We start from the raw sequence: 18,337 nt of genomic DNA on the forward strand, positions 1-18,337 counted from the left end.
GCCGCCGCCGGCAGGCCCGGGCGGAAGATGGCGGCCGTGCTCGCTGGCGGCTCCCAGCGGGTGGTGCGGGAGGCGGTGCGGCGCTCGGCGGTTCGCCCGCCCGCCTCAGGCTGCTGGGGTTGCGGGCCTGGAGGTACCGCGGGCTGCGCGGCGGGGGCGGGCGGCGGGATGTGCGGCCGGGGCCCTGGGCTGCCCGTCGGCTCGGGGGACGACGGGAGTACTACAACTCCCGGCAGGCCCGGCGACCGCCGCCAGCCTTGTGCCTGCCGGGAGTTGTAGTTCCTGCGGGAATGTCCGCCTCGGCGCGGGTATGGCGGGGGAGCGCTGAGGGGCTCCCGCTTGGCTTCAGAGCGGGCCCGTTCGTGCTGCGGTGGGCAGGCCGAGCTGGTGCGGCAGAGCTGTCCCGCGGGGAGGGCTGGCGGCGGCGTTACTCAGTTCCCCCCGTGCTTGCCGCTGGCTGGATACGAGCCACTGAAAGAAAAAAATGTAGCTTCATAAGTTTGTTTTGGGAGGACGACAGTGTTATCCAGACCCTGGGCTGCGCCTGCTGGTTGTCACCACCACCACCACCACTGTGCCCGGGCTTCAGAGGCCTCTCAAAGGCTCTCCCTCACCCAGAGAACAGGAGGGGACACATGGAAAGGAGGTGTGTGGCAGAGGGCTCCCACCGCAGGCCCCGTCTGGGCTCCCCGCCTGCTGCGCCAGCGTCGGTGGAGGTTTTGCTCACTGTACAGCTCTGTTAGAGCTCTCAGAGACATGAAGATCCCCCCTGCGTGGTGGCCTGCCCACCGGTCCTCACCAGCCTTCCTTTTAGAGGGTTGCAGCACGTCTGAGGTGAAGCGGGTTGGTTGGTTAAGTTCTCTGGGATGGCCTGCACCACCTGCGTTCACCAGCCATTGTATCAATACACCTCCTTTTTCCTCGGAGGCCCTCTTATTTGGTTTTTCACTGGTTTGTTTCTATAGCACTGTAAGCTATGAATGTAAGGAATTGGCAGAATTCAGCAAATTGAATTCAAGAAGGGTAAAATTCAGCTGCCTCAAGCTCTCTGCTGACACCACCTGTGACCGCTGTGTCCACGCGGTGTGGCGCGCCTGTCCCACCCCAGGCACCGGAATGATTCCTGCATCAGCTCTGGAGAGGCCCAGGGCAGGGACAGTCTTTCAGTGTTAGACCAGCTGAGAAGGTCTGTGGGAGGTAAACGGCAGGGTAATCCAGGCCAGTTTCATGCTGGATAAAGTGTATTTGTTTACCCGTGGGAACTGTTTCCATTAAATTTGATGGCTAAAGGTGCCATTGAATGGATTTTCTCTTCAGAGTTGATGAAGTGTGTCATTACCATGCTTCACTTGCATAGAAAACAAGTGGTTTTATTTGCGTGGCCTGTTACATTTTGCTGGGGAAATGCAGAAGGAGAATAAATAACCTAACTCAGGTCAATACATGCTCTTGTCCCTTCATGATTAGAATCATTCTTTAAGAAGCCAAAAGCTTAAGAGATTGGATTGTGACAACACAAACTATTATAGTGACTCTGTTACAAAATCATTGGTTGCAAATAAAAATCTACTGGAGAGCTGGTTTTGTGACAGCAAAAACTTCACAAACAACATTTGCATGATGCTTTTGTTAAATGAGCTTACAACACAGTACGGTTGAGGTCAGCACCCAAAGTTAATTTTGAGATTCTAGACTCAATGACTGTCTTATCTCTGATGTCTGTACTGCACCAGAACTTCACTAGGTCTCCTGAGTGTTACTACAATCCAAATAATAAGCTTGGGTTTTTTTCCTTTTGTCTTCCTACTGTGTTCAGAGCTTCCAGAACACTGCATTCTACAGTAGCGGGGACAGCACATGTGAGGAAAGGAAGCTGTGCCACTAGTGAATTGTGGTGAACAAAGAGATGACAAAACAAATGATTATAAAAGCATGAAGGGAGAAAAATCTTATTCTTGTGCAGAATCCTCTTGTACCTTGGCTAGGTGGAGAGGAATGGTGTCTCTAGTTTTTCTTTTGCACATCCAATAAATATATACTTCTTCGTCCTTGTACACATTAATTCTGGAAAGCTGTGACGTAGTGCTTGGGTTCTTTTCTCAGTGACATGAGCAACTGCAATTTTTGCAGTCTTTCTTTAGCATCATGCTGCCTGTGGTCTAGCATCACACAATAATAAACAGCAGTAATTCATAAATGCAAAGTTCAGTAGTAGTGAAACAGACAGTGTGACGTAAAACTCAACCTTCCTCTTTTTTCCTTATGGTAGGGAAGCGGTATCTGCTAACAGAAGATGATATAAAGTTACAAGAATTTCAGCAGATGAAAGTGGCAATTAGAAATGAAGTTCATGGCAATAAAGGTATTAGTATTTATTTCATAATCACCATTCTCATGTTTAGCATGAGTCCTAGGAAACAAAACAGTCAAAGTCATTATAATATGACACCAGTTGACCCCATTTAAAGCAACAACTTATGTCTGCCTCTTGCAAATTTTTTGTAGCTAAAATTATTGGAAGATCTGAGACTTTGTAGAATGAAACAATATTGGTTATGCTGTGCTGGGAGATGTGGAGAAGCTTTCAAGTAGGCAAGGTGTTTACAGAAGACCTGAAATGTTTGCGTCCTTGGTTTTCCAACTTTGTCAGATAGTCTAATAGAAAATACTGTTTCGGTCTACAAATCTTGCTTCAAATATATCATCAGTAGAGAAAGTTAATACAAAGCCTAACAGTTACTTAACTATCCAGAGAAGGCCTATGCCAGTAATTCTCTTTTAATCCGCACTGTAAATTTAGTTAGCTTATTCTTTTAGATTTTTTTTTCTTTTACCTAATGTAAGTTCTCAGTTGTACACCCAATTCCAGACATATGCATACGCAGAATATGAAAAATAAATTCACGTTTTCCAAACTAACGAAGGACCAAGATTGGTGATTTTTTTCTGATGGGCATTTTGTCATGCTGTTTAAAGTGTATGCAAATTCCTATCTTTAAGGAACATAAATATAAACGCGAATCTGCCCGTATTTAAGAGTGTTTAAGAAAGGTTAGGTAAAACTCTGTTTTATCACGTGCAGGTGTTCTAGTGATACAAAATGACAATTGCTCCAAAGGATGTAGTTAATTTTAATTTTTTTGTGTGTGGCAAGGAAGACACAAATAATCAAATTTAGTTTTATATAAACCAGTCTTCTGGGACAGAGAGGGAGGTAAAGTCAACCTGACAGTTTTTCTATATTAAGTAAAAGTAGAATTTAAATTGGGCAGTGGAAAGTCATAATGTTGTTATAATTTGCTGTGATGATGACGTAGATTACTTATCCTGTACTTGAGATACATTGACTTTATTGCTATTACACTCTTGCTAAAACAGGTTTGTAGGAGCCAAATATTTGGCTTTGCAGGTCACAGTTGACCTTTTTGTTTTGTACAAATAGTATCCTCTGAAAACTGATTAAAACAATGTGCTGAGCACCTCTGTGTGTGTGTGTGTGTGTGTGTGTGTGTGTGTGTGTGTGTGTCTAATACTTGAAAGATGAAAAGAAGTAATTAGGGCTAGTAATAAACTTGGTTTAGAAATGGAAAAAGCAATAATAACTATTTTGTTACACAGAATATATAATAGCTATTATTTATTAGTTATAATGCAACTATTAACTGTCATAGTTATACTATTAACTACAGCAGTTAAACAATTACTTACAGTAGTTATAATAACTATTATGTGTTCTTTACAAATACAGTTCAGATCCCAGGTATTTTTTAAATTTCTGCTTACCTTTGAACACATCACAGCCATTACATATGCATACTTATATATATACATTCTTCTGACCTCACAGGATTCAGCTCTGCATCTCAGTCTCGAGTAAGGACTTGTATTTGCATGTAGCAGCAGATATGCATCCAGTAGCTGAATATGTTGTTCTCTGGGGTGCTCACTTTGCACCTCTTGTGTAGGTTACTAGCTTGGAAACAGCAGTGACCAAGCAACTGCTACAAAAAAGTTAACTTCCCTGCCCAAGAGAGAGGGCAGCACATTAGAGGAATGGGGCTGCCAGGTGGTACATCTGATTTTAATCTTGTGTGTGTCTGAATCAGAGCCTTGAGATTACCAACTGAGGGACTCATCTTTGTGCTTGCTTTGTCATCTTTGTGCTTGCTTTGTCACAGAAGAATGTGCTGGATAGAGAAACCTCTTTTCGGGGGCGGGGGGGGGGGGCGGGGAGGAAGCAACTCTAAGTTTATGGCTATGTATAGAAATACATAGATTACGTATGAGACTGTGTTTGCATGAGTTGTGAAGGAATTTAAATCTGTACGAACAGTGTTGAGTGAAAGTTCTTACGCTCGTTTGAATGTTGAGTTTGTTTGTTTGCTTGCTTTTTAAAAAAAGAACATAAGGCAGAAAATGTGACTTAAAAAACTTCCTTCCTCTTTAAAATTTTTGTATTACCTGATATATTCCATAACATACACAATAAGCATCTTCTTGGTTTTCCAAGTCTTGACATGGCTTCATAGGGACACCTTGTCTGTGAGAAGCTTTATGCGTTTTTCTTGGTGGAAAAAACAAGCTTTCTCCTTCATTGAATCTCAACGTTTCAGGTACCAAGTATGCAACACAGGTAATGGAATTGTCTATAGACTGCTGCTATAATGTGTTTTATTTTCAGATCCATATTTTAAAAGTATTAAAGAAAAATTAAAGAAAAATGGAGTCATTCTCAAAAATGAACTAAAAAATTTACTGCATTTATGTCAGACTTCATCTGATGTGGAACTAGCCAGAAAAGTTATTTACAGGTATTTTTAACAATCCAGGTAACGCTGTTTTCTGTCTTTACTTTTTTGCTTTTATTAGATCATCTCAGGATATGTCTGCAATTGAGGGCTTGCCCTAATTCAGTGGCTCTATGCATAGTTAATCCCTTAAACTAAGGCTGTATTTTCATTTACTTTGGATCTTCCAACCCTTCAGAGACTCTCAGGTCAAAGGAGAGTCAAGCTACGGGAACAAAGTGGTGTCCTACTGTACGAAGAATGAATGGTCAGCCAGATAGAAATGTCATCTCTCAGCTGAGAGGTAGTGGTGTGTTCAGTGGCATTTTCCAGCCAGGACACGCCTGGTTATAAACTGGTCTGGACTCAACTGTGGCAGATCAGGAGGTTTTGTGAATGTACGGCTTCCCAGCAATTACAGTGTAGGAACTATAAGGAAAAACGTGAAACACTTTATTTTTATCTTTTTTTTTTTTTTTTTTTAGTGTAGGAGAGAAAAAGTTGAGGTATATTAGCAGGTACTGCTGCTAAAATAGACTGCTGCAACTTCCTGTGCTATTGCTCTGTGAATGGAAGGTAAAGTAGCTGGGAATTTTCACGGCAGAGACCAATTCTGTTACTAATCCAATGCAGGTTACTTTACCTGGAAATAGAACAGATTACGTATTACTAGTTAATTTATTAGTTTGATCAAAACAATATTTTTTCCATAAAATTAATCTCCTGTTATCTAAATGTCATTGGCTAGTGCAGATAGAGAAGTGTGCCCCTGTCATTGCACATGCAGATCTTGCTGTCTATTTAAAGCTGTCTTCCCTTGACAGATTCCATGCTCTGTGTGATTAACTTTTTTTAATCTTTCCAATAGGTACCACGAACAGAATGGAATCACAGCCTTACACCATTTTAAATTTGGGCCCCTCTTTATGAGGCTATGTTATGAGCTGGACCTTGAAAGACCTGCAGTAGAACTTATCAAAGATCAGGTAATTCGTCTATATATTTTGAAAATATTGTTACTATTATTAGTCCAATATGAGTAATTGGTATGCTACGCATGAGCCTTGCATGAGCTCGTAGACTTGAAGTATAAGTGCTGCAGTAGCAAGGATGTCTATGACATTAATGTACGGATGCAGATTTCATGGGTTTTATTTTAAAAATAGCAGAACAGTAATTAAAAGAAAATTAAATGCTAGTTTGACTAATAACTTTATTATTGTACTTCTGTGTAATTGCATCATGTGAATAAAAAGTATTGATGAAAAAATAATTCCTCAAATGAACACAGCTGATGCATGTTTTCCTGCATCCTGTGTTGCATTAGATCATTCTTGGAAAATGAACACTTCTGAGTTTTTATGTAGTAGTCCTCTGAAATCCCTTGGGTTATTTGCACCAACAGGTTTATCATGTTACTCTGTACTTCACCTCTGTCTGAACCCCATAGAGGTAGTATGATATTCATCATACTCACGAACTTGGCCATTTTAGTGCTGAAGAAACTTAAGGACTTGTTTTTGAACATCTGTAAAATGCTATGTGTGCTATTATAACAAGATATTAATCATGCCCAGTGTATATGGAACTAGATGATCTTTAACGTCCCTTCCAACCCAAACCATTCTATGATTCTATGATTCTATAATAAATTAAAAAGATTCTGTGCAATAATGTGTCTTCAAAAATATCTGGCGGCCAGTGGAAAGTCATCTCTATGATGTTAATTCATTAAGGCACGAGATATGCCTAGCGAGAAATGGGAGAATTCTTGCTTGGGCTACTATTGTTAAATTAGGCATGTGTAATGGTATGTGTGGTTTTTGTTTTGTTTTGGGGTTTTTTTTTGTGATTGAGAGCTATGTTATTAAGTCAGGTCCTGCGGTACTTGCAGGAGTTAGTAACTGATGCATTGTAAGGTACAGTACCACTTCTTCAGACTGTGCTGCAGAAATTTAGACTTAATACCTCTGGCATTTTATTTGGCTATTCCCAACACACAGCATGATTGAAATGGAATGTAAAATACACTTGCTCTTTCTTCTGGTACTCTGCTTGTCATCACTCAAGGCCTTGTGCTGATCTGTTCATCATTTGATATTGTGATTAGTAAAAAATTCTTTCAGTTTCATGGTGGTGGTACTTTACCCCAAAGATATTGTTAATCAGCTGCAAGCTGTATTTCTGCTGAGATTTTGGAGTTGCCATTAGTCAGTGACTTCTGCTTGCATTAACTTAGAGGTCGCAATCTGTCATTAAAAAAAATGATAGTGGGAATCTCTGGGAAATTTCTGTTTAATTTTAGTGAGCTTTTGACCATACTAACTCACTGGTATTTTAGAGGTTATTTGACAGAGAGACAGTCAGGGAACCCAGGGAGTTAAATGGTGAACTTGTGAAGATGGGGCTTATTCCAGTAGGAAGACCTGCTAAATGCTGTGCACAGTAAGAATGCTCACTGTCCTAACTTTCTTTATGCTTGCTCTGTTTGTATGTTTCTTCTCCAGAATTTGCGTGGTTTTTTCTCAGACAGTACATCATTTCATATTTTGATGACTATGTTGTTTAAAAAGGGCCATTTTGAAAGTAAGTACTGTGTTTGCTAAGGCAAATGCGTTTTGAGGAGGATGCTTCTCACTGTAAGTTTGTGTATGTGTATATATATGTATGTATGTTAAATGAATATTGCTGATTGGTTTATGGTTTTAGAAGGCCAAACATCATGTAAATCAGTGTAGATGTGAATGAGCTGCATTGTAGTGTGTAATAAAAATGGAAGGCTGTATTTGTTTCATACTTCCAATGGTATTCTTACCATTCTCAGTTGCACAGAATTGTGATTATCCAGGGGAGCTTTTTTCCTAAACCCTCCTTTCTGAAGGCTTGACTTCTCTTTGGTTTGTAGTTCCCAATAGCTTTTTGTTTTGTCTGTTCAAAGTTTGGTTTATGTGGTTTTTGGAACAGTAAGGTCTTCAACAATTTTTCTGGCAGTTCTGCATTTGTGTCAGAGCAGGAAAGAGTACCCTTTTTCCATTGATAACAAAACCAGACCATACTCTTCTCTTGGTTTGTCTTACTAGTGTGCCCAAACAGAGTGGCTACTGCAGTATTTAAGTCAAATGCTTCACATCAGTTTGGCCCTTTGTGAGGATAAGGGGGAATCATCTGACCTGACTGAAAAGACTTTCCATGAGAAAATCTTAAATTGAGTATGGATCAAGCTTTTCAAGCAAAACCCTTTATTTGAAATTTGTTGAACACACAGCACTTCGTCTCTTGACGTTTGGCAAATCTAAGTCCAGCAGTTGTCCTAAAAGTTGAGACTGAGCCACTGTAAAAATAGCTAAATCAGAGCCTGAATGCAGTGTTGTGGTGTAGTGGAGCATGTGCATTATTGAGGAGCTGTTAGATAGTTTGCCTAAAATGGTGGAAGCTTTGATCATGTGTTTAAAAGGCTTGCTTTCTGGGCAGTTAGGAAGAATCAGAGTGGCTTTGTCAAGTATCTAGAATTCAGTTTTAGATTTCTATGAAAGTAATAGAACAGTAAGGCCAGATGCTAATGTAGATTGAAAACCTTGCTGGAAATAAATTTTTACATCCAACTGACCCTAAATTAAACTTTTTCAAATGTATTAACTTTAAAAAAAAACAGGTTTCAGTTTACATTCTTATTTTGAAATAGACTTACTGAGTTCATACCATGTTGAATTTTTTTTTTCCAGTTACTAAATGTACAGCCTTAAATTTGTGAAGTGAGTAACACTAATGTCATTTTGATAGGTGCTTTGGAAGTTCTGGTAGAAATGAAAAAACAAGGTATACCTTTCAACAAAGAAACCTATCTACTTGCATTTGCAATATGCTACAAACTGGTAAGTATTTTCAATTTACATGATGAAAAAGTATGTGAAATGCCTTCTCTATTACTTCTCTTTTTTTGGATTTTAAAATTTCCGAGTGTTCCCAGTCATGATTTCTTATCTAGTGCAAATGTTTTAGACATATTTAAGTCCTAAATTGCTTCATCATGCATGATATGGTGCACATATATAGCTTCCCATACAAACTAATATCACAAAGCAAATCTCTAAAAAAATATGTGGACATAAGCACTAAGGAACAAATTTGACACAGCCTTTGATTAGCTGATAGTATTCTTTCTCTGGGATCTGTGCATCTCTTCAGACTGTACTCTGTGCTTGAGCCTCAATATTGATTTTAGAGTCTGGCTTCCTTAAGAGACAAGGCATATGTATGATATGTCCTGTTTGTTAGACATCTCCCATCCATTTCTCCCCTCCCTCTCCAAGTAACCTTGAACCATTTCTGTAGTTGCACCCAAATTTGACAAGGATTAGAGTTCTCAAAGGTAATCTGTTCCTACATGTCTGATGAAAATGGGCAGCTAAATGGAGAAAAACCTAAATGAATGCCTTCAGTGAGAGACAGGCTGCCTCTTTAGCTTAACTGTATTTTTAGCTCAGAGAAAAAGAGCATGAACACAGTAAGAAACTAGACTACATAGGTTCTATGAGTGTTTCCTTAGAACTGTTTCCCTTGTGTAGCAAAGTGAGATCCCCAGACTTTTTTGTTTTGATCTTCCTCTCCAGATTTGAATCAGTTCTGCAATTTGAAATAACATAGGCCCTTCCCAAACTCAGTAGGAAACTCTTCTTCAATTTCCTTATGTTTTTAGGAAGAAAGACACTAGCTGAGGAAAAATTATACCACTAGGCTAAACTTCCTCAGGTTTCTCAGTTAACCATACAATGAAACTGAGTGCATATGTGATAAAAAGGAGTTGGCCTAAAATGGTAGCTCAGCAGTAATTTATGTGGTGCTTCTGAAATTTTCAGTTCTAATGAATCAGGGCTGCCTTTAGGTCAGGGGAAATAGAAATAGCTATGTGGCTTTGGTGTTTGGAGAGTGGGGCAGTAGACAGAGCTGAGAAGGAGCTGTGGAAGTTGTCTGCTGTTAAAAACAGCTAGAGATAGATGGTTACAGTCAGTTCAGGGTTGTTACCAGTTCTATATAGAAGGCGCCTTTTTTAGAAAGTTATGAATGTACAAAGACTCTGACACTATGCTACAACCCAAGTTTTTAAGCTAATGTTTGCTACTAGCATCCACTGAGGCAATATTTACTTACTTCAAGGTTGCTCCTTGGTCTATACTCTGCCCGTTTAGGTAAAGGCTTTCACAGAAACCCACTGTGTTTCTCTGGGGTATCCTTTACTCCCTCTGCTGTAGCTTCTTCCCTAAAATCTTTACACGGTTCTTCCCATGGCCTCCTGTCAGAAGGCTTGAATCCATGGCACATGCAACAGGAAGAGGTTCCTGAGACTTCTGTTTTCTACTACTTCTGGCCCTACCTGTGTTTTCAGTAGAGAATCTGGGCCATCGTTACTTGTTTAGCAAATTGGTAAAAGTAGAGGGGAAATGATTCTAAACTGTCACCTGGTTGTTTTAACAGCCACAATAAATTTGTGGGGGCTTTTTCATTAGGATAAAATACTATCAATAAGGGAATAAGCTGTTGTAACCCTTTATGCACTAAAAAAGATTAGGTGGAGCTCTTTCGAAAGATTAATCTGTTGATTCAGCGTTCAGTGGCAGGGGGAGAAACGATGAAGCTCAGAAGTGTTTTTGCTCTTGATGCAACATAAGAAACTTCAGAAAAAATCTTGAAGGGAAATGTCTTCAAGATGCACTATTTGAATACTGGAAATAATGCTGGTGCTGGTATTACTAAGAGCAGTGCTGGATTTTTACCAGGTTAATTCTTGGTTTCCTTTGAATAACCATGCCAGAGACCAGTACAGAAAAATGTACAAGGCTTAAAGCTCAGATTATTGCTAGTGAAATAAACAAAGGAATTAATGTTTAATCTTTGTACAGAATTGTTTTAGAGGTGGACTCTAAAACACTTCTGTGATGTTTTAAATCATTGTAACGCACTGCTATCCTCTAAGGTAACAGATGGTGCTACTTTTAGTGCAGGAAAGGCTATAGGCCTTTTGATGACAATAAAATATTTATGTAATAATAATCAATCTTCTGGAGATTAGAATGGTCCTAAATTTTCAAAGAACATGTTTTAAACCACAGGTTTCACATGTGGTTTAAAAAGTATTTTCACAAGCTGTGCAGACCATTCAGCTGTGGCATGGAAAAGCACACCTTTAAACACCCAAAGGATGACCCTATCACTTAAATCATGGCCAGTATTTTACAGGAATGACACTTAAACAGTAGGAATAGAAATCAACACCAAATACTAGGAAGGAATATGAAGGCTCTTACCCATATTGGTGGTACCAGTTGTTACAAAACCTTCCTGCTGCCAGCTTTTAAGTTTGGCAAGTATTATTTTGTTTGGGGTCCAGTCATCTCTACTCATAATTTCCAGTGTCAGGAGCATTGTTTTTGAGAGTTGGTGGTTTATGAGATAACATACAGGTAAACTCATTGCCTTTTACTATAGACTCCTATTGATAACAGTCCCAGCAATAATGGAAGCTTTCTGTGTTGGAAAACAGGCAAATGTCTAAGCTATCATATTAGAATATATACTTTGGAAATGTCTTGCAAGATTTAGTCCATGAGAGAGGCTAAAAATTGTTGAATGTTCAAATTTGCACATACACAGATTTGTTTAGTGTAATGGTGCTGAGTAGTTCAATGCTTAGAAAACACTGATTACCATTAACTGTCTGATGTAGCTTTTAGAATAAAGTAAGGACAAAAAGTCAGCTTTCTTCCTGATTTGAGAATGATTGGAAAGTAGAAAGGAAAATGTCTGTTGGTTATAGCATACTGCTGGGGTTGTTTTATCTCTTGTAGAAGTCAAAACAGTTAGGGCAAGGCGTAGTTGTTAAAATAATGGAAGTTATTTTTACCCTCTTCTGAACTCAGTAGCTTTAAATATTGTATTTTGATATTGTGTTTCTCAAGAAGTGCTGCACAGAATCTGCTTGGTTGGGTTCAGACATGGATTGCCTTGGTGATCTTACAGTATGTTGACTTCTGAATGTGATTGCAATTGCCTGTAGTCCTTTCAGATCACAAGAATAACAAGCACAACTTAGGTTTGAAATTTCTGTGCAGGACAACCTGGAGTCTTGCAAAATCTCTGCAAAACTGCGTGAAGAAGCACAGCTAAAAGGTTACACATTACCACTGCGAGCATACTGCTTTGCTGTGGCAACTGCTCTGAAGCAGGTACAGTACCTTTTGTTTTGATTTGTGCCTGAATCTCTACAGTTTTATTGTAGTAAGATAGTCAGTGAAAGGAAGCTAACATAGAGGAAGCATAACTGGTCTATGTAATAACTTCAAGTACTAGAACTTTTAGGCCCCTGAAAGAGTAAGATTATAGACAACTCCCACACAAAGTGAATGTGGAAATTCTGAAATCTAAGCATATGTCTTGAGTATAATGCACAGGTATTTTATGCTAGTGACAATGCCATATAGAATATTTTTAGAAAATGGGAGTTGGGCCAGCAGGTTAGGTGTAACTGTGGACCCAGTTCTGCAGAATCTGCTATTTTGTGATGATTTCCTTTAAATAGAATTAAAATGATAAATTAAAATGATAATTTAAAATATTTGCACAATCATCTCTTTAAAATGTTTATCTTGGGAGGCAAACTCAAAGACTATGATGCGTATTGCCCTACTGCTGGGGAGACAGCCTGTCTTTCTCAACAACATGTTTCTTCGGGGGGAGGTTTTTACACCTCATGTGCCTAAGCACTGATGTGAAGAGGCTCTGAGGCAGTACGGGGTGGAAGATTGAGCAGGAGAATAATAATTAGGAAATTCTAAAGTCTAGTATTTCCTCTGCTGCTGTAACTTTGTGTATACAGCTTGAGGAAGTTCTGAACCTTCTCTGTTTCATGTCTAAACAGAAGTCAGAGGCACTGTAAGAGCTAGCGATTTGATGTTGTTCATGGATTTGAATGAATGAAGTAGAATTGTTAAAATTTTCTTATGCACTCTATGGTCTTTTTTGCACTGTCTCTGTGAACAGAGACACTGAAGAATAGCATCATTGAATTTAATTTATTCATGTGCATGATAGCATGACAGGGCTTCCCATTGGCATTGAGGTTAAAAAACAAAATCTCTGTCTCTGAAGCAACATGAAATATCCTTGATGCTGTTGCTTTATGTAAAAATCAGTTAAAATTCTTGGTTTGCAAGCAGAATAATGCTCCCCATTACACTTAACTATTCCTTAAGCTGCATGATCTTTGGCAGTACCTCTTGCTGTGAGTGAGATGTTTCTCCGTCCCAAGTAACAGTAGTTGATCTAGTAAAAGTCAGTGTAACATTTACTGTCTGTATAAATCAGTTGGTAGCATAGATACAGCACTGAAAATGCATATGTCCAAAAGGTTAAAAATGCTGGGCAGGATAAATACACACATTAGCATATGCTGCACTTCATTTAAGTATGCTGACATGTGCCAAACTGGACATGTGGGTAGATCTTTCATCTTTTAGGTGCTCTCATGCCCAGTGTTGGTTACATGCTTGCTTCCCCTGCTGATCTGAGGCAGGGAGTACTGTCTGATATGGTAAAGAGACAGATGACGTGGGAATTCCAGTGTGGGGTGTTCCTTTCACAGTCTGGATGCTGTCTGGAGTCTATAGGTCTTGGTGAAGGGATTCTAGATGCTGGTTTGTGATTCATTGAAAAGTTGTGAAAGACTGTTGTTTTTCTTGAACTTTCATGATTGAAGTGTGTCACATGTTTAACGTGTTTTTTTATTATTTATAATTCCTTCCTAGAATGATGTAGTGCAAGCCAAATTTTATTGTTCCCAGATAATGAAAACAGAGAACAAACTATACAATAATCTTAAAGTAAGTATGCTTGCTTTGTATTAGAATCTTACAGAGAAGTATGCCATACTGGACAAAAAACTCCCATGTGCAAAGTAACAGAAGCGTGCCAGGTGCGCCGCACCTGTCGCGGACGAAGTGAGAGTGCACTCATAAGAGCAATATGTCTATTGATAACAAAGTTTGATAGTAAATGTGACAGTGGTTTAACAAGATTCGATGGCAAAGTACACTTGAGTATTTACTGCACGGGGGACAGCATCAGACAAGACTGTCAGGGAGACCCTCCCCTTGAGTCATGAGGTTCAGAGAGGACCCCCTTGCTTTCTAAACTCCTTCTCAGAGAGGAGTCTAGGTGCGGCTGGATCCAATCCTAGTCCCAGACTTGGTCAATGGTTTATGTCTAAAGGATTATATATGCACAATCAATCCTTTATATCACTTAGCTAAGATTTTGAAGTTTAGCATGCTATTAGTCACTTACCGAGGATCTGTTGCGGCAAGGAATCTCTCAACCTCGAGGAGTCACCTTGAGAGGCGTCCCTACTGCCCACTGCCATGCAGGAGAACTCAAAGGGCTCTTGGGCTGCTCACTATTTATGGGGATAAGATGATTAACTCATAGTCATATTTACATACGGACTGTATATGTTAGTTTCTTCCAAATATGTCTTCAGTCGGACATTGACCAGCACTGTGGTTAGGTGGACACAGTGCCGTAAGTTAGCCCTTGGCTGTTGTGTTGTTATCTGTCTCCCCTGAATCCACTGTGAGCTGGATGCATCCATCACAACCGCCACTGGTGATGATCGCCTGAGCAGGGTTACGGGTAAAGGTCAAATGGGGGGAGGGGGGGCAGGGAGGCAGGGGGAGCACACCACCATACCACGGCCCTGCAAAAGGGGACCCAGGCATCCAGGTGCCCCCCCACACCCCTGAACAGGGGACCCGGGCATCTGGGTGCACAGGCGTGTATCAGTACTGTTGCTGAGCTCGTTTTTGAGTCAACAGACAATTTCTGTCAGTTGGATGAGTCACATTCTGAATTGTTAACACGCTTCTCCCTTTTTTTAAAGTCACTTACTACCATAGATGGGAATGGAAGGTAGACCAGTCCTACATCTGTGAGTGTAGAGCAATGAACAATTTCTAGTTATGATATTGTGACTTTTTGCTCTTTTGCTACAAGAGATGTAAAAAACCACAGGTCCATGTAAATGCCTGCCTTAGCTGTGCTCTGCCCGCTTCAGGCCTCCTTCAGCCCTATGAACCTTAACCACATATGTACATCAACAATTTTTTTTCTTTAACTGCATGGTCTACAACCTGAGAGAAGGGCTACTCCATGTGCCCTGTAAGTGACCTCTATAAGCTGTGGAAAAAAACTACTTTATTCAAGAACAGCTAATGCAGCTCCATCAGAGGAGTTCTGCCTCCAGGCTCACCCTTCCTTTCCAAGTCCCAGCTGTGAAAAAAACCCAAACCTCTGTGGAAATTGATCATTCTCTCTGCTTTCTTCATGATTAATGGATTTTTATCAGCGCAGTATCTAGAAATGTATTTTGTCTTGCTTTGCTTCATGTCTTCTGCAAACACTTCTTTTTTAAATTTGAATTCTGATGATAAGTACTCTTTGTGTGGTGTGGTTTTATTTTATTTTTAAGGTTCTTGTCCAGCTCAGATCTGGTTCGCTAGAAGAAGTAATAAAGACATTAGAGGCAGCAGTGGAAGTAGATACTCCTCCCTTTGTGAAAAAAATTGAATTTTCTGAGCAGGTGGTAAGTATACAGTAATGAGAGGAGGTCCATGGTGCTTGCCTGAGCCGTGATGACGGCGGTTCAGCTACAGACCTTCAGGTGCCTGAGATCACCCCACTAAAGTTGTTTGGGTTCTGATGCATTCAGATGCCAAAACAGCTGGCTGGCTTTCTGTACTGTTGGACAAAGCACTTAGATGTCCACTCCCCTTTTTTTATTGTGGATCTTGCTCTTAAAGCTCAAATTTCATCTGAATGTAGATGAAGCATTCCCTAGCGGCATTACATATTTTAATCCCTTGCCTTCTATGCTGTTTTCATTTGATGTAAAAATGAGAATAAAGTTCTGATCACAGTGATATTGTTAGGTTGGTAACATTTGCAAAGACCTGTGATGCTATACAGGGAAGTGTGATATGGGAAATAATAGCTTTTGCTGTTTTACTGTATTTTTCTATAAAAAATAGCTTTTACAGTATTGATCACCAAGAAGACTTCCTTCAGAGCACGTATATACCACTATCAGCTTGACAGCATTGCTGCTGCTTTTCCTGAAACTTACTGGTGTATTCATTTTGAACGTGTCTATGGAACAAGATATTTTAACACTGTGTTAATAACTAAATATTTAGCCTTTCATTGCTACCTATTAAACAAAATGAATGACTGATACATAAAGTAACAGATGCTAGGTAGAAGGGGGGCATACCTTTCAAAACGTAGCCCATGTATATTAACTGCTGTGTTGAAAAGGAGTTTTTTTGAGCAGCATTTAATTTTGTAAATTCATTGTAATAAAAGTTGCATGTATCAGTGTTGTATTTTGATTTTGTTCAGCAAATTTGTAACAGTCCCTAAGAAGACTAAACATTAATCCTAACCCATTCCTTCCACCAAAGGTTATTGATCCATAACAATTTTTAAGAGATTTACTTATATTTGAGCTCATGCTCTGTGTATGGCATACAGAACTTCTCAGTGTTCTATAGTCTGACTTTTATTGATTTGTACTGTACTGTACATTTAGTGTGATACATAATAATAATTAGAATTTTGCTGCTCTGGAAAGTAGATTCCAGGAAGCAATTACGTTTCCTGGGTTTAAATAGAAAATAATTGTGTTAGTCTGTGCTAGGACTGAAAATAGGACTGTACAACTTTGAGGAAGTTTTAAATCTAATAAACTCTCTCTAATAGGTATCCAGTGCATTTCCGCCATTGTCTGGTGATGACTAATGTGTGCTGCGTAAAATCCTCTTCTTAAGAGTCATTGTGTTAGCCACATATTTTACGTTGTATACTTTCTTTTTTCTTTGAGTGATTGCTTGTCTTCAATGTGGTGGTTGCATGAGATCTTGACTTGCTGAACTGTAACAGTCTGTCATTTTCTTCTCCTTAGCTGGCTACAGTCAGGGAAAAGATGGAAGAAAACCCTGACCTTTCCGACAAATTAGGAGATATTTATATAAAACTACAAGCTTCAGGACAGATAACGACATGCACACTGGAAGACATGCTTTTCCAGATTCCTAGTTCAAAGAAGACCCCTGCAAAGCTTTTAATTCAGAAGCAATTGGGCTGTCAGGCTGCTAAACCGCTTCAGTCAAATCTATTGTTGGAATAGTTCAATATTTGATGGCAAACTGAACTGCTGTTAGCATCTCTTAGAAGCCAGGTTCAAATAAAATTTCTCCCCTCTTCCACAATGAGCAATTGTTTAAATTGTTTGTGTGAAACTGCAGTGTAAATACAGATCATGTAGCTTCCACATTTCAATTTTGATGCTGAAAACAAGCGGTGAAGGTGGGTATTTGTGTGTTCAGAAATGGAGTGATAGAATGGTTTGAAGTTTTTCCTCAGGCACTTACATCAGGATTTTCCTATTCTAAACATCCTGATGGAAGTGAACAAATTAGTGTGCGTATCTGACCTGTCTTCTGTGGTTCATGAGAAGAAAATTCAGTCTTTATCAGATGTACTGTTCTGACTGAAAGGATAGATGCAGTCCAGAGTCTAAATAAGAGAGTATGGAAGTGCTTTAACTGTTTATTCAAATTCTGTACATCTCAAGAGAATCAGAGGAAAGCAAGCATCTTTTGTTCCCCTCAATATTGTTTTCTTCAGAAGTAATATATTAGTATGTTTTTTCATATCAAATGGGATCATGGAAATGCTATGGGAGGAAGCATGGTAACCAACTGGTTGTTTTCTCAGTTGAACGAAATTCCTGAACAAAAGTCAGAGTCTCAGAGGGAGTGGCGCCACGTGTTGCTTTCTTCAAATTTTCTGATGTTAAACCTCCCAGGATAAGCAGATCTTGATCCAAATTTGCAACTTATTCCTAACAAGTTTCTTAGAGCAAGTATGATCACTTGTTTAGACTAGAATTACATATCATTTGCATAATTCACTCATACATAGAGCAAGCGATCATAAAAGCAGTACAAAGAAGCTTCATGTTCAGCTTTAATGACACAGGGCCAAATGTGTTTGGTTCTAGTAATAAAAAGCTGTTTGTAGCTGTGAGTCCTGTGTACCCAAAAATCTTTTCTCATTTACCGTCCTGAATAGAAGGAATTGGAAACAGCTATACCTTGGCTGGCATGCAGGTGCTTTTGGTTTACTTCTGCATATAAAGTGATGAGCCTTTTGGTACAGAGCTTAGCAGTCTTGTGAGCACAAGATGAGGTGGAGCCCAGCTTTGTACTCTCAAAGTTGGGCCACCTTATCTGTCCTTTGGCTTCTGTTCTTTTTATTTGGAGAGCTGCCTGGTAGAAAAGGACCTGGGGGTGTTGGTTGACAGCCGGCTGAACATGAGCCAGCAGTGTGCCCAGGTGGCCAAGAGGGCCAATGGCATCCTGGCCTGTATCAGGAATAGTGTGGCCAGCAGGACCAGGGAGGTGATAGTGCCCCTGTACTCGGCACTGGGGAGGCCGCACCTC

The 18,337-nt window shown here is 39.8% G+C and overlaps 1 protein-coding gene across 3 annotated transcripts; it reads left to right on the plus strand.

Annotated features, from left to right (window-relative positions):
• Position 1: 1 nt before the first annotated feature.
• PTCD2 (pentatricopeptide repeat domain 2) lies at positions 2-17,104 on the plus strand. Of its 3 annotated transcripts, none has more exons than XM_087742619.1 (10): positions 2-133; positions 2,270-2,362; positions 4,511-4,613; positions 5,656-5,773; positions 7,295-7,373; positions 8,568-8,659; positions 11,894-12,007; positions 13,586-13,660; positions 15,304-15,417; positions 16,795-17,104. In XM_087742619.1, the coding sequence occupies exons 1-10, from the start codon at positions 28-30 to the stop codon at positions 17,017-17,019; spliced, it is 1,119 nt and encodes a 372-aa protein (XP_087598745.1). In that variant the 5' UTR covers positions 2-27; the 3' UTR covers positions 17,020-17,104. The 3 variants fall into 3 exon arrangements, with proteins under 3 accessions (XP_087598745.1, XP_087598743.1, XP_087598746.1); XM_087742617.1 differs by lacking the exon at positions 4,511-4,613 and adding an exon at positions 4,682-4,811; XM_087742620.1 differs by lacking the exons at positions 4,511-4,613; positions 16,795-17,104 and adding exons at positions 4,682-4,811; positions 15,863-16,767.
• Positions 17,105-18,337: the final 1,233 nt, after the last annotated feature.

This window comes from Nipponia nippon, unplaced genomic scaffold (assembly GCF_047370975.1).
Source record: "Nipponia nippon isolate SJK-2023a ecotype South Korea unplaced genomic scaffold, ASM4737097v1 scaffold_8, whole genome shotgun sequence".
Taxonomy (NCBI): Eukaryota; Metazoa; Chordata; class Aves; order Pelecaniformes; family Threskiornithidae; genus Nipponia; species Nipponia nippon.

What these genes read in the sequence shown, in the direction of transcription:
- PTCD2 (XM_087742617.1), top strand. Translation starts at nt 28, where the DNA reads ATGGCGGCCGTGCTCGCTGGCGGCTCCCAGCGGGTGGTGCGGGAGGCG. An exon ending in CTGGGGTTGCGGGCCTGGAG is followed by an intron (nt 134 to 2,269) that starts GTACCGCGGGCT and finishes TCCTTATGGTAG; the next exon opens with GGAAGCGGTATCTGCTAACA. An exon ending in TGGCAACTGCTCTGAAGCAG is followed by an intron (nt 12,008 to 13,585) that starts GTACAGTACCTT and finishes ATTCCTTCCTAG; the next exon opens with AATGATGTAGTGCAAGCCAA.